At 42.6% G+C, this 16,190-nt stretch overlaps 1 protein-coding gene across 2 annotated transcripts in view; it reads right to left on the bottom strand.

Moving 5' to 3' along the window:
• Positions 1-1,216: 1,216 nt before the first annotated feature.
• Positions 1,217-16,190, bottom strand: part of ZNF541 (zinc finger protein 541) — a 57,449-nt gene continuing 42,475 nt past the window's right edge. For both annotated transcript variants that reach the window (XM_066265296.1, XM_066265298.1), the window contains 6 exons: positions 15,889-15,992; positions 14,132-14,207; positions 13,561-13,649; positions 1,850-1,990; positions 1,477-1,658; positions 1,217-1,382 (listed from right to left, as the gene is read on the bottom strand). In XM_066265296.1, the coding sequence (XP_066121393.1) occupies positions 1,217-1,382; positions 1,477-1,658; positions 1,850-1,990; positions 13,561-13,649; positions 14,132-14,207; positions 15,889-15,992 (758 nt within the window). The remainder of the gene's footprint in view (positions 1,383-1,476; positions 1,659-1,849; positions 1,991-13,560; positions 13,650-14,131; positions 14,208-15,888; positions 15,993-16,190) is intronic.

Genomic DNA, 16,190 nt, shown 5'->3' with positions numbered 1-16,190 from the left:
GAGCATACTGGTTTTCCCCAGTCCTGAAGACACATCCTGAGAGTCCAGGGTAACTGTGGCCATTGCCTTCCCACTGTTTCTCAGGATCAGTTTAGAAATAAGCACGGGCTACGGTCTGGCCGATGAGACATGGGGGCAGCCTGCTGGGGACTGCTACAGCTTTCCTCTCTCTTAAAAAGGGACACAAGGAAGGCAGGGACATGCTCTCTCCCCTGTGTGGGAAGATCGGTTCTTGCGACTGCTGCAGCCACATGCTGAGGCTGGCCACTCCTGGCAGTGCTCATTTCACCGCTGGGCTGCTGGAACCAGCGTATGGCCGACTGCTTAAACCTATGCTCACTCTTCTGTTATTTGTGGCCAAAAGCACACCCATGATCAATATCTAAAAATCTCCTTTTTGCTTATTTACTTCTGCTACCGTCCTGCTTCTAAAATGTGAGCCGCATGGGCAAAAAGGGACCTTGTCCGTCTGGTGTCACTGCATCCCCAACACTTGTATTGGGCACTGCCCGGTACACATGAGGGCATGTGTTTTCTGAATGAATGTACGAGGCCCCGGCTCCTCCAGGGCAAGGGCCTAGTTTGCTCTCCGTGGCCCCCGCAAGTGGCAGGGACTCAAAAGCCTCTGTTGGATCAAACAGCCAGGGAACCCAGAAGACAGCTGCTCAACAACCCAATTTAATAAGATTTACAAGTCGACACGTACAAAAAAACCTAACAATGTACAAGTCATTGCAAGACTAGGGACTGAATTTGGAATGCAGAGAGACCCCCCCGGTGGAGGCCCCAACGTGGTGGCCATGAAGGTATCTTCTTACTGATTCTCTACAGCTGGGCCTTCCCTAACAATAGAACCAAACCCCAAAACTGAAACTAAGATTTGAGAGCTACCCAGATCTAACCTGTTCACTCCCCCCGCCTTCCCGTTCATGAATGGAACTGAAAGAAGGGGAGAGACCATTACTGTAGAGACTGGAGCTTCTGGCACCGGCCGACAGGGACTTCACAGCTGTCTGATGGCTGTGTGCTTCTCCTGCCTACTCATGGCCAAACACCCACTGTGTCTGCTTGCTGGGCGGGCCCATGGCAGACAGTGAGGGTTGGAGGAGGAAGAAGGGTGCTCCAAACATCTTGGGAGAGGCCAAAGGGAGACATGACAGGGCTGGAGGTCCCCATCCTGACTGCTGCTTGCCCCGACTAGCCATTTGTCCAGGAATCACCACTGCAGGGGGCTGATGTCAGCTCCTATCTCCTCTTCCTCTCCCTCCTCCTTCAGCTGGAAGGGCTTCACTGGCCACTTCACCCTGACGACGGGCTCCATGTGGTCCTGAAGCCGGTGCCGCTTCATGTGGGCATTTCGACTCTTAATCTTGTCGAACACCCTGGGAAGTCAGCAGAGGACACGGGTCAGGAGCAGGGGGAGGCAGGGTGCCCCGAGGTCGGTGGTGTGAGTACAGCTAGGGAAGAAGCTGGTACCTCTCGCACTCTCTGCAGGGAAAAACGCTCTGGCCCTCTGTGCTCCCGGGATGCTCGGGGACCCGCTTGGGGCCGGTGTTGGGGCTGGAGTTGAGGATGGACTCCCTCCTGTAACTCTTGGTCTTTATCTTTAACTCAGGGGTTGGACGGTGGCTGGGTCTCTCTCGAGGGCTGCAAGTGACCTGCAGAGGGAACAGAAACCACGTACCTAAGGGTGCTGACTCCACCCTTACAAGGCAGGTATAGGGATCCGGGGCACAAGGGTCCTCTGCAGGGAAACCATTCCCACAGGGCACCCTCTCCAGCTCCCAACTTGGGTGGGCAGGGGACACTCAGATCAGCACTGGACTCCAGACCCCCCACGACCCTCTACCTTTGCTTCTGTTCTGTCTGCTTCATCCAGCTCTCTCCTGAGCCTCTTTTCCAGCCCTGGGGCTCTGCCGCAGTCAAATTTGATCATTTTTTTCCAGATGTAGTAATACTCAACACACTGGGCTACAGTCTTTGTCTGGATCTAGTGAGAAAAAAACAAAAACTGGCCCTGGGCAGCCCCCAGCCGCCACTTGGAAACCCTCCCTCTTTTGGCTTGGCTGGCCTATTCACTACAAGGGGCAGAGATCACAAAGTCCTCCCAGGTGAGGAGAGCTTCAGAGTGAAGCCACCAGAGACCAGACATCTAGCTCTGTAAGCTCTGAGTAGCAAGGCCATCCCAACCCTTCCCTGTGAGAAGATGCACATAAAGGCACACTATAGGATGCTCTCTGTGACATCATGCCTAAGGGCCACATGTTTATCAACCAGGACTAATGAAAGCAAATGCCCTCACGCAGTGGATATCACGCAGCCTCTGCAATAGCCAAGCAGAGCCCTATTGTACTGAGGAAAGCGGCCCTCGAATGGAGGAAGAAGTTTTGTTAAGTGAGAGGCAGGGCGGCAGGAAGGCGGGGAGGCAGAGATACACACTCCCGCATGCACCCTGACTGGGATCCACCCAGAAAGCTCCCTAGGAGGCGATGCTGTCCATCTGGAGCTGCTGCTCTGTTGCTCTGAACAGAGCTATTTTTAGTGCCTGAGGTGAGGCCAGGGGAACATTCTCAGCTCCCGGGGCCAAATTACTTGAACTATTCGAGCCATGGCTGCAGGAGGGGGACAGAGAGAGAGAAAGAAAGAGAGAGAGAGGAGGGGAGAGGGAGGGGTGGCAAAGCAGACGGTCACTTCTCCTGTGTGCCCTGACCGGGAACTGAACCTGGGACATCCACACACTGGGCTGACGCTCTACCACTGAGCCAACTGGCCAGGGTGGAAGAGGTTTTGAAGGTATGGTTTGATCCTGGGGCATTCAGACCCCACCAGTTGCTCCTCCTTCCACTAAGAAGTGATCTCATTAACAAAATTTTCTGTAAAAACCAAAACAGAATGGAAATGTTTAATTGCTCTAGAAAGAAAATTCAGGAAAATTAAATCAGCCATCTCATCACTTTGGAAAATACTTTCTCCATCTGAATTTTTTTCAGCTTTGTGTGTGTTCACAAACTAGGAGTCAAAACAGTACATCCTCTGACTAAGAGATATCCCTAGGTTAAAACAAAGTTGGATGTCTGTTTCCAAATAAGATGAGACAACAGAACCAGACTTACTTTCCCATCCAAAACAATTACAAAAAAGTCAAAGCATATTAAACAATGGTTGGTAAGACACTAGGCACTGCTCAAGAAAAGTATTTTTCTGTGAGAAAGAACTAAAATATACTGCTTGCAAAAATAAGGAGATATTTTATCACTTCATATTCATTTTGAAATATCCCGATTTTTGTAAGCAGTGTGCCACAGTCCCAGCTTACTACCTTGAGCATGTGTTCAGGCCATGGGCCAGGGAGGGGAGTCCAGCAGGAACAAGCAGTAGGACAGAGCATCTGGGGAGACCATGGTGGTGAGAGTCCACAGGAAAAAGTACAGCAGTGGAGGGAGCTGCACGGAGAAAAGCTCAAGAAGTCTGGAGAGGGTTCCCTTCTTCCCCTCGAGCATTCAACAAAGTGCTGACCAGCACATGCACAAGAGGGGATGACCCAAAGTTGGGTAAAGAATCACCAAGCAGATTTGAGGAGAAGTCACCCCTCACTCACACAGGGCCAGGAATAGTACCTGTTCCCACTAGCAGGGTGGAAAACCTCCCAATTCTTGGGGCACTGATAGTGTAATGAGAAGGGTCTAGCTCAGTAATGAGAAATAATAAATTCTAGACAAAGAGCTGTTCTGATCCCATCTTTAAAAAATTCTAAAAGCAATACTCAAAAGTAAAAAGTTGTTTTCAAGTAAGTATATCACAGAACCAAGTTCAAGAATATTTATAAGAATGCAGAAATATCCAGAATCCAAACAAGCTAAAATTCAAAATGTCTGGAATCCAATGTAAAATTACCTAGCTTACAAAAACGAAACTATGACATGTAATGGGGAGAAAAATCAATCCATCAGAATCAACCTGGAATGAACAGATGGTAGAATTAGCAGGGAAGGACATTAAAAGTTAATGTAACTGTATAATATGTGTTTAAAAAGTAAAGACATAGAGGATATAAAAGAGATCCATATAGAACTTCTAGAGATGAAAACCATACTGCATCGGGAATTAAGAACAGAACAGAAACTGCAGAAGGTAAGATTAGTGAACCTGAAGATACAAAAACCAGAAGCCTTTCAAAATGAAACACACAGAAAAAAAAGAATCAGTAAAAATGAAAACAGCATCAGTGAGCTGTGAGCTGTGGGCTATGGGACAGCTGCAGGAAGCCCAACACACACCTAAGTGGAGTCTTCAGAGGAGAAGGGAGGGACACAAGAAATTATCTGAAAAATAATAAAGTTTCCCCCAATTTAATGAACACTAAAAAGCCACAGGTCTAAAAAACTCCACAAACCCCAAGTACAAGAAAAGAAATAAAGAAAACTACTCCAAACTATATCATAGTAAAATTGCTCAAAGCCAGTGGTAATGAGAAATTCCTAAAAACAGCCAGCCAGAGAAAAAAGATGTTATATATACAGAGAAGAAAGAAAAGAAAATGAATACATTTATTGTTGGAAATAAAAGTAAGAAGAAAATAGGCCCTGGCCGGTTGGCTCAGCGGTAGAGCGTCGGCCTGGCGTGCAGGAGTCCCGGGTTCGATTCCCAGCCAGGGCACACAGGAGAGGCGCCCATTTGCTTCTCCATCCCTCCTCTCCTTCCTCTCTGTCTCTCTCTTCCCCTCCCACAGCGAGGCTCCATTGAAGCAAAGATGGCCTGGGCGCTGGGGATGGCTCTGTTTGTGGCCTCTGCCTCAGGCGCTAGAGCGGCTCTGGACACAACAGAGCGATGCCCGGATGGGCAGAGCGTCGCCCCCTGGTGGGCATGCCGGGTGGATCCTGGTCGGGCGCATGCGGGAGTCTGTCTGCCTGTGTCCCCGTTTCCAGCTTTGGAAAAATGAAAAAAAAAAAAAAGTAAGAAGAAAATAGAGGAACATTTTTAAATTACTGAGAGAAAAAAATGTTAAGGTAGAATTCTATATTTAGTAAAGATATCTTTCAGAAATGAAGGCAAAATAAAGACTCTTTCAGATATATCAAGCTGAGAGAATTCATTATTAGCAAACCTGAACTACAGTAAATGTTAAATGATTTCCATTAATTTGCTTCTGGAAAATGCTGCCAGTCAGAAGTACAGACCTACACAAAGGAATGCAGAGCAACAAAAATGGTGACTACATAGGTAAATGCATGAGGCTTATTACTTAAATCTCTCTGAAAAACAACTGACTGATTAAACACAAATAACAGTAATGTATTGTGGGGTTAATAACATGTAAAATAAAATGCATAACAACAACAGCATAATGGCCAGGAGGAGAAATGGAAGTACACTATTATAAGGTTTTCATTCTGCAGATGAAGCGTTAGCAATCGCTTGAAGATAGACTGTGATAAGTTAATGAATCAATAAAAAAACTTTTAAAAATATTAATAAAAATGAAAATGCAACATAGCAAATCAAAGCAGTACTTTGAAGGAAATTCATAGCACTAAACACCTATCCTAGGGAAGAAGGATGGTCTCAAATCAGTGACCTTAGCTTCTGCCTTTAGAAACATAAAAACAGCAAATTAAACCCAAAGCAAGCAGAAGAAAGAAAATAATAACAGCAGAAATCAGCTAGAAAACAATCAACAAAACCAAAAGTTTGTTTTTTGAGAACAATAAATAAAGTTGATAAGCCTCTAGCCAGAATGATCAAAATAAAAAGACAAATTACCAATATGAGGAATGAAAGAGGTGACATCACTATAATCTACAGATACAGAAAGGGTAATATGAGAATATTATGAACTTTATGCTACTGTATCAGACAATGGAGAAAAACATATCCACATTCCTTGAAAGACAAAACTATGAAAGCTCACTCAAGAAGACACTGGTAACCTGGATAGCCCGGGATCAATCAAATGAATTGGAACTTGTAATTAAAAACTTTCCTATAGAGAAAACTCGAGGCCTTGGTGGTTTCACTAACAAATATTTAAGGAAGAAATAAAAGCAATTTTAAATAAACTTCCAGGAAATGGCGCAGTGAGTAGCGCGTCCGACAGCTCTCCCCTAAATCACAACAAATTTATCAACTAGAAACAGAAAAATTTATCCTCGGAGCATTCCGGAGTTCCACACAAACTGAAAGCAAAAGGACTGTTATCACTTGAATCTGAGAGACGAGGGTGTGGAGGAAGCTACCGCAGCAGTGACGCTCATTCAAGCCGCGAGGGAGTGCGCCTGCGTGCTATCAATAAGACCACCCTCAGATGCCGATAAGAAAGAGGAAATCAAATATTATGGATACAAAAGAAAGAGAGGTAACACAAATAGATGTGGAAAAATCTATGGAGAAAAGACTTAACATATTGGAAGCCTTGGAGCTAAATGACAGAGAATTTAAAATAGAAATCTTAAAAATACTCAGAGATATACAAGAAAACACAGAAAGGCAATTTAGGGAGATCAGAAAACAACTCAATGAACACAAAGAATATATTACCAAGGAAATTGAAACTATAAAAACAAATCAAACAGAAATGAAAAATTCAATTCACGAGCTGAAAAACGAGGTAACAAGCTTAGCTAACAGAACAGCCCAGATTGAAGATAGGATTAGTGAAATAGAAGACAAACAACTTGAGGCACAACAGAGAGAAGAAAGAGACTCAAAAATAATAAAAAATGAGAAAGCCCTACAGGAATTGTCTGACTCCATCAGAAAGAATAACATAAGAATAATAGGTATATCAGAGGGAGAAGAGAAAGAAAATGGAATGGAGAATATACTCAAACAAATAATAGATGAGAACTTCCCAAGCCCGTGGAAGGAACTAAAGCCTCAAATTCAAGAAGCAAACAGAACACCAAGTTTTCTTAACCCCAACAAACCCACTCCAAGGCACATCATAATAAAGATGACACAAACCAATGACAAAGAAAAAATTCTCAAGGCAGCCAGGGAAAAGAAGAGTACAAAATATAAAGGAAGGCCTATTAGATTATCATCAGATTTCTCAGCAGAAACTCTACAAGCTAGAAGAGAGTGGACCCCAATATTTAAAGCCCTGAAAGAGAGGAACTTTCAGCCAAGAATACTATACCAATCAAAGCTATCCTTCAAGTATGAAGGAGATATAAAAACATTCACAAATACAGAAAAGATGAGAGAATTTATCAACAGAAAGCCCCCACTCTAGGAAATACTAAGGGGGGTTTTCCAACCAGATTCAAAGAACAAAAGAAAACAACACCACAAGTAACAGCTCCACCAAGAACACAATAAAACCAAACTTAAACTGTGACAACAAAGGAAAAAAAGGGGGGAGAGGATGGAGATTAACAGTAGCAAAGGATGATGAAGTGCAGAAATACTTATAAGATAGGGTACTACAATGAATATGGTAGGTACCCTTTTCATTACTTAATGGTAACCACCCTTAAAAAAACCACCACAAAAACACTTGACTTAAAAAAGGTAGCAACAGAGGAAAGAAGTATAGAACACAAACAAACAAAAACAAATGATAGAAAAACAAAAGAGAAGAATCAAACTAGATACAAAACTAACAGAAAGCAATTTATAAAATGGCAGTAGGGAACCCACAAGTGTCAATAATTACACTAAATGTAAATGGATTAAACTTACCAATAAAAAGACACAGAGTAGCAGAATGGATTAAAAAAGAAAATCCAACTATATGCTGCCTACAAGAAACACATCTAAGCAACAAGGATAAAAACAAATTCAAAGTGAAAGGCTGGAAAACAATACTCCAAGCAAACAACACCCAAAAAAAAGCAGGTGTAGCAATACTCATATCTAATAATGCTGACTACAAGACAGAAAAAGTACTCAGAGACAAAAATGGTCATTTCATAATGATTAAGGGGAAGTTGAATCAAGAAGACATAACAATCCTTAATATATATGCACCAAACCAAGGAGCACCAAAATATATAAGACAGCTACTTATTGACCTTAAAACAAAAACTAACAAGAATACAATCATACTTGGAGACCTCAATACACCGCTGACGGCTCTAGATCGGTCATCCAAACAGAGAATCAATAAAGATATAGTGGCCTTAAACGAAATACTAGAACACCTGGATATGATAGACATCTACAGGACACTTCATCCCAAAGCGACAGAGTATACATTTTTCTCTAGTGTACATGGAACATTCTCAAGAATTGACCATATGTTGGGCCACAAAGACAATATCAGCAAATTTAGAAAAATTTGAAATTGTACCAAGCATATTTTCTGATCATAAAGCCTTGAAACTAGAATTCAACTGCAAAAAAGAGGGGGAAAAACCCACAAAAATGTGGAAACTAAACAACATACTTCTAAAAAAATGAATGGGTCAAAGAAGAAATAAGCGCAGAAATCAAAAGATATATACAGACAAATGAAAATGAAAATACGACATATCAGAATCTCTGGGATGCAGCAAAAGCAGTAATAAGAGGAAAGTTCATATCACTTCAGGCCTATATGAACAAACAAGAGAGAACCGAAGTAAACCACTTAACTTCACACCTTAAGGAACTAGAAAAAGAAGAACAAAGACAACCCAAAACCAGCCGAAGAAAGGAGATAATAAAAATCAGAGCAGAAATAAATGAAATAGAGAACAGAAAAACTATAGAAAAAATCAATAAAACAAGGAGCTGGTTCTTTGAAAAGATCAACAAAATTGACAAACCCTTGGCAAGACTCACCAAGGAAAAAAGACACAGGACTCAAATAAATAAAATCCAAAATGAAAGAGGAGAGATCACCACAGACATCATAGAAATACAAAGAATTATTGTAGAATACTATGAAAAATTATATGCCACCAAATACAACAATCTAGAAGAAATGGATAAATTCCTAGAACAATACAACCTTCCTAGACTGAGTCATGAAGAAGCAGAAAGCCTAAACAGACCAATCAGCAGGGAGGAAATAGAAAAAACTATTAAAAATCTCCCCAAAAATAAAAGTCCAGGCCCAGACGGTTATACTAGTGAATTCTATCAAACATTCAAAGAAGACTTGTTCCTATTCTACTCAAAATCTTCCAAAAAATTGAAGAAGAAGCAATACTTCCAAACACATTTTATGAGGCCAACATAACCCTCATACCAAAACCTGGCAAGGATGGCACAAAGAAAGAAAACTACAGACCAATATCTCTAATGAATACAGATGCTAAAATACTAAACAAAATACTGGCAAACCAAATACAACAACATATTAAAAAAATAATACATCATGATCAAGTGGGATTCATCCCAGAATCTCAAGGATGGTTCAACATACGCAAAACGGTTAACGTAATACACCATATCAACAAAACAAAGAACAAAAACCACATGATCTTATCAATAGATGCAGAAAAGGCTTTTGATAAAATACAACACAATTTTATGTTTAAGACTCTCAACAAAATGGGTATAGAAGGAAAATATCTCAACATGATAAAGGCCATATATGATAAACCATCAGCCAACATCCTATTAAACGGCATAAAACTGAGGACTTTCTACCTTAAATCAGGAACAAGACAGGGTTGTCCACTCTCTCCACTCTTATTCAACGTGGTGCTAGAAGTTCTGGCCAGAGCAATCAGAGAAGACAAAGAAATAAAAGGCATCCATATCAGAAAAGAAGAAGTAAAGCTATCACTTTTTGCTGATGATATGATCCTATACATCGAAAACCCGAAGGACTCCACAAAAAGATTATTAGAAACAATAAACCAATACAGTAAGGTCGCAGGATACAAAATTAACATACAAAAGTCCATAGCCTTTCTATATGCCAACAATGAAATATTAGAAAACGAACTCAAAAAAATAATCCCCTTCACGATTGCAACAAAAAAAATAAAATACCTAGGAATAAACATAACAAAGAACGTAAAGGACCTATATAATGAAAATTACAAAGCATTGTTAAGGGAAATCAAAAAAGATACAATGAGATGGAAAAATATTCCTTGTTCTTGGATAGGAAGAATAAATATAATCAAAATGGCCATATTACCCAAAGCAATATACAAATTTAATGCAATTCCCATCAAAATCCCTATGAGATTTTTTAAAGAAATGGAACAAAAAATCATCAGATTTATATGGAACTATAAAAAACCCCAAATAGCCAAAACAATCCTAAGGAAAAAGAATGAAGCTGGGGGCATTACAATACCTGACTTTAAACTATATTATAGGGCCAGGATAATCAAAACAGCATGGTATTGGCAAAAAAATAGACACTCAGACCAATGGAACAGAATAGAAAGCCCAGAAATAAAACCACATATATATGGTCAAATAATCTTTGATAAAGGGGCCAACAACACACAATGGAGAAAAGAAAGCCTCTTCAACAAATGGTGTTGGGAAAACTGGAAAGCCACATGCAAAAGAATGAAACTCGACTACAGCCTGTCCCCGTGTACTAAAATTAATTCAAAATGGATCAAAGACCTAAATATAAGACCTGAAACAATAAAGTACATAGAAGAAGACATAGGTACTAAAATCATGGACCTGGGTTTTAAAGAACATTTTATGAACTTGACTCCAATGGCAAGAGAAGTGAAGGCAAAGATAAATGAATGGGACTACATCAGAATTAAAAGTTTTTGCTCAGCAAGAGAAACTGATATCAAAATAAACAGACAGCCAACTATATGGGAACTGATATTTTCAAACAACAGCTCAGATAAGGGCCTAATATCCAACATTTACAAAGAACTCATAAAACTCAACAACAAACAAACAAACAATCCAATAAAAAAATGGGAAGAGGACATGAACAGACACTTCTCCCAGGAAGAGATACAAATGGCCAACAGATATATGAAAAGATGCTCAGCTTCATTAGTTATTAGAGAAATGCAAATCAAAACTACAATGAGATACCACCTCACTCCTGTTAGATTAGCTATTATCAACAAGACGGGTAATAGCAAATGTTGGAGAGGCTGTGGAGAAAAAGGAACCCTCATTCACTGTCGGTGGGACTGTAAAGTAGTACAACCATTATGGAGGAAAGTATGGTGGTTCCTCAAAAAACTGCAAATAGAACTACCTTATGACCCAGCAATCCCTCTACTGGGTATATACCCCAAAACCTCAGAAACATTGATACGTGAAGACACATGTAGCCCCATGTTCATTGCAGCACTGTTCACAGTGGCCAAGACATGGAAACAACCAAAAAGCCCTTCAATAGAAGACTGGATAAAGAAGATGTGGCACATATACACTATGGAATACTACTCAGCCATAAGAAATGATGACATCAGATCATTTACAGCAAAATGGTGGGATCTTGATAACATTATAAGGAGTGAAATAAGCAAATCAGAAAAAAACAAGAACTACATGATTCCATACATTGGTGGAACATAAAAATGAGACTAAGAGACATGGACAAGAGTGTGGTGGTTACCAAGGGTGGGGGGGGGAGGGAGGACATGGGAGGGAGGGAGGGAGAGAGTTAGGGGGAGGGGGAGGGGCACAGAGAACTAGATAGAGGGTGACGGAGGACAATCTGACTTTGGGCGAGGGGTTTGCAACATAATTTGATGACAAAATAACCTAGACATGTTTTCTTTGAATATATGTACCCTGATTTATTAATGTCATCCCATTACCATTAATAAAAATTTATTAAAAAAAAAAAACTTCCAAAAAAATTAAAGCAGAGAAAATACTTCCCAACTCATTATATAAGATCAGCATTACCCTGATACCACAGCCAGACAGAGATATTAGAAGGAAAGAAAGTTACAGACCAGTATCCTTCAAGAACATAGATGAAAAATTCTAAACAAAATGTTAATAAATAGAATTCAACAATATATATATAAAAAGGACAATACACCATGACCAAATGGGTCATAAGTATAATGGAAAACTTAAAATTATAAAACTTCTGGAAGAAAACATAGGGGGAATCTTTGTGATTTTGGGTTAGGCAAAGATTGCTTAGGTACAACACCAAAAAGCACAGTCCGTTGATGAAAAATTAATAAATTGCAATGAGACACCACTGCATGCTCATTAGAATGGGTAAAATTAGAAAGACTGATCATACTGTGTTGGTGAGAATGTGGAACAACTGAAACTCTTGTACCCTGATGGTGGGAAAATGAAATGGTACAACTGCTTTGGAGAATAGTTTGGTAGTTTCTTAAAATGTCAAACATATACCGACCATATCATCCACTCACTCCCCTCGTAGGTGTTCACCCCACACACACTGGTACATGTCTATACAAAGGCTTGTACGTGAATGTTCACAGCAGCTTTATTTATCATCACCAGTAACTAGAAACCACCCAGATGCATTAACGGGTGAATGATTAACCAAATTTCCCCACTGGAATACCCCTCAGCAATACAAAGTGAAATATTGGCACACAACATGAAAAATCTCAGTTATGCTGACTGTATGAAACCAGATAAAGCAGAGTACATACTGTCCAATTTTCCATTTATATAAAGCTCCACAAATTGCACACTAACTTATAGTGACACAAGGTAGATAAGGAGCTGACTAGGAACCAAGGGCAGGAGGATATTTTCAGGGTGACAGATAGGTTCCACGGTGGTGGTTTTACAGGTACATAAGTATGTCAAAACATCAAATATTACACTTGTGTCCATCAAGTTTTTAAAGAGAACAAAAAACCAGACGGATATAAGTATAGTATGACATCTTTTTATTTTTTTATTTTTCTGAAGTTGGAAACGGGGAGGCAGTCAGACAGACTCCCGCATGTGCCCGACCGGGATCCACCCGGCATGCCCACCAGGGGGCGATGCTCTGCCCATCTGGGGCGCTGCTCTGTTGCGACCAGAGCCATTCTAGTGCCTGAGGCAGAGGCCACAGAGCCATCCTCAGCGCCTGGGCCAACTTTGCTCCAGTGGAGCCTTGGCTGTGGGAGGGGAAGAGAGACAGAGAGGAAGGAGAGGGGGAGGGGTGGAGAAGCAGATGGGCGCTTCTCCTGTGTGCCCTGGCTGGGAATCAAACCCGGGACTCCTGCATGCCAGGCCGATGCTCTACCACTGAGCCAACCGGTCAGGGCTGTATGACATCCTTTTTAAAGCACATATAAGTGTGTAAGATCTGCACAGGCAGAGAAACGCCTCCAGTGCACAACCAGAGGCTATCACTCAGTGGCACTGTGTGGCGGGGTGTGCGGGACTTTATTTGAGCATGTGATGCATTGCTGTACTATTTGGAGTTGTTCACAACAATGGCTTTTTAAAATAAAATAAAAAATGTTTTTAAAATTGATTTTAGCAAGAGAGAGGAAGGGAGAGGGCCAGAAACACCTGTTCCTGTGTGTGCCCTGACCAGCTCTGTGCTGCAAACCAACTGAACTATCCTGCCAGGGCGGCTTTTTAAGATTATAAACAGTAAACAGTCTGAGCAAAGTGTCATCCCGACAGGTTCGTCAGTTCTAGCTCAGCTCAGCGGTGTGCGGCAAGGCCTTGTCTACACCCGCGCCTTACCGTCTTGTGTATCAGGTAGAAGTCCTTCTTGTGGGCACAGTACGCCTTCTTAAAGAGCCTCTTCTCCATGGCAGTCCAGACGTCGGAACCTATCAGAGAAAGTCAGGAGGAGGAAAGACATTTTTCGTTTGGGACCACAGCCATGGCTGAAACGCAGACCACTCTCTTGTTTTAACTACTATTGCTGAGCACCAATGACCTGTCAGGCATTCTGCTGCTATACCCCTTACCAGCCTTATCTTGCACAGTCCTCACAAAAACCTTAGCAGGTAGGGACCGTACCATCTCCACTTTACAGACACAACAACTGAGGCTTCCAGTGGTTTAAGAGACTTTTAAAGGTCCAGTGGGGGCCCCTGGCCCCGACTCCAGAGCTGGTGCACTCAACCACTGAACCTAAGCCCACCTTCACCTCTCCGTGGTCAGGAGTACCCCGTTCCTGGCTGGGCCAAGCCCTGGAGAGGACAGGCCCTTCTGGAAAGGGAGGCAGAGCACCTAAGAGGCACAAGCAGCTAACTGGTTCACGGGGTCTCAGCAGGGAGAAAACCACGCGGCACCTTGCTCCAGTCACCTGTGTAGCGATAGTCGGTGAGTGGGTGAGTCTGCGGCTTCTGGGGTCCTCTGAGCAAGAGGGTCTCCAGGGCAACCTGGAACAAGAGGAGTGGCCAGTTACTTACTACTGAGGGAGGGAAGGTGAGGTAGAGGCCCACCTTCCTGTCTCATTTACTCAAAAACTACTTGCAGCCTTCCCCAGCCCAGGGCTGCTTAAAGTGTGGTTGGTCCATGGCCTGGACACCACCTGTGAACCGTCTGTGGGCACCCTGACTACATCAGTAACATCACTGAGTATATACACTGTAGGGTGCAGCTATTTTATCATAGCAAGATTTTCTTTCTTTTTAATTTTTTCCATTGATTTAGAGAAACGAAGAAAGAGAGAAGGGAAGAGAGGGTGGAAGGGAGAGGGAGGATGGGAGAGAGAGGGGTGATGAGGGGGGGAGGGAGAGAGAGAGGGGAAGGGAGAGGGGGGGAAAGAGACAGAGGGAAAGTGGGAGAGAGAGAGAGGGGACAGAAGAAAGAGAGCATCAACTCATTGTTCCACATAGTTGTGCCATTTAGTTGTGCACTCATTGATAACTTCTCGTATGTGTCTTGACTGGCAGTTGAATCCATGACTTCTGGTGAGCCGGGATGACACTTTATCCACTGAGCCAGGAACATAGCAAGAATTTCTTTTTTCTTTTTTTTTTTTTTTTTTTAATAAATTTTTATTAATGGTAATGGGATGACATTAATAAATCAGGGTACATATATTCAAAGAAAACATGTCTAGGTTATTTTGTCATCAAATTATGTTGTAAACCCCTCGCCCAAAGTCAGAAAGAATTTCTTAATGAAGGTTTAGTGCATGGATTTAATCTGCACGAGCTCCTTATTTCTTTAAGCACCAGCATTTTGAGTAGCACTGACCTTGCCCAATGCCCCACTTTATTTTCCTCAGAGCACTACTCATTATTTAAAAATTTTAAAGCATATTTCCTATTTTGGCTCTCCCAAATCATCAGCTCCGTGAAGAGGATTTATCTGAATCATCATAACCCAGTCCGGACTAGCTGTGTATTCCACAGGACCCAATGGAAGATGAAAATGTGGGGTCCTTTTGTAAAAAAAATAAGTATTTCCAAGATCGCAGCATCGAACCCTTACACCAAATATGGAGCGGGGTCACACAGCATCAGCAACTCAGTGGGCCCCAATACGTATGTGATGCTCTGCTGAGTACCTACTATGTGCCAGCCACCGCCTCTCAGCTTGAGGAAAAGCAGAACTGTGGCATTGCCTCTTGGGTCCCTAACTTGACCATTTGACTTTTCCTCTCCCACTCCTCAGAATTGGACTTTTATTTTCTAAACCTCCGGATTGCAAGGAGGAGCCCTGGAGGAGGGAGAGGTATTTCTGTTGCACCAGAGGTTTTCATATTTGGGTTTCTGATAAAATGATAAAGCTCAATAGATAAACCAGACAGCATAAGACCTGAGTCTGGGTCCACCTGGCTCTCCTCCCCGGCCCTGGAGCTCTCAGAGGAGACAAGGCTCCCAGGTCCCCAGATAAGTAACTGGTTTCCTCAGCCCATATCTGCTCATTTCCCCTATGGCATTCAAGGGCCACACCAATTCCAGAGCCACAGGGGAAGAATGGGTGGCCTTCCTCCCATTTTCACAGCTGCACCCCCTCCCCCAGAAGGCACATGGCCTGCACCTGGAGCCCCAGCGCCAGGAGAGCAGGGAGCTTCTCAGGGCTCTCCGAGTCCTGCCATGCCTCCCTCACCTGAATGTTGCCCTGGGCTTCATGCAGGCAGTGCAGAGCAAGCTCCAGATTGGTGCCCCCTCCTGGCATTACACTGGAGCAGGCCACGTTGCAGAGCTCAGTCACTGTTTCCAAAAAGTGACCCCAGCAGAGCACAAGGGAGAGGAGATACGGGGAGTGAGAAAGGGCCAGGGAGGAGGCTCTCCGACAGCACAGAGAGGGGGCTCCTTGTCACCATCTCCTTCATGTTTCAGTTAAAAGCAGGCTGAAGGAAGGGAGGGACAAAGAGGAAGGGTAGAAACCCTGATCTGGGCACCTGCTTT

The sequence above is a fragment of the Saccopteryx bilineata genome, chromosome 3, assembly GCF_036850765.1.
Source record: "Saccopteryx bilineata isolate mSacBil1 chromosome 3, mSacBil1_pri_phased_curated, whole genome shotgun sequence".
NCBI lineage: Eukaryota > Metazoa > Chordata > Mammalia > Chiroptera > Emballonuridae > Saccopteryx > Saccopteryx bilineata.
This window is presented reverse-complemented; position numbering and strand designations above follow the sequence as displayed.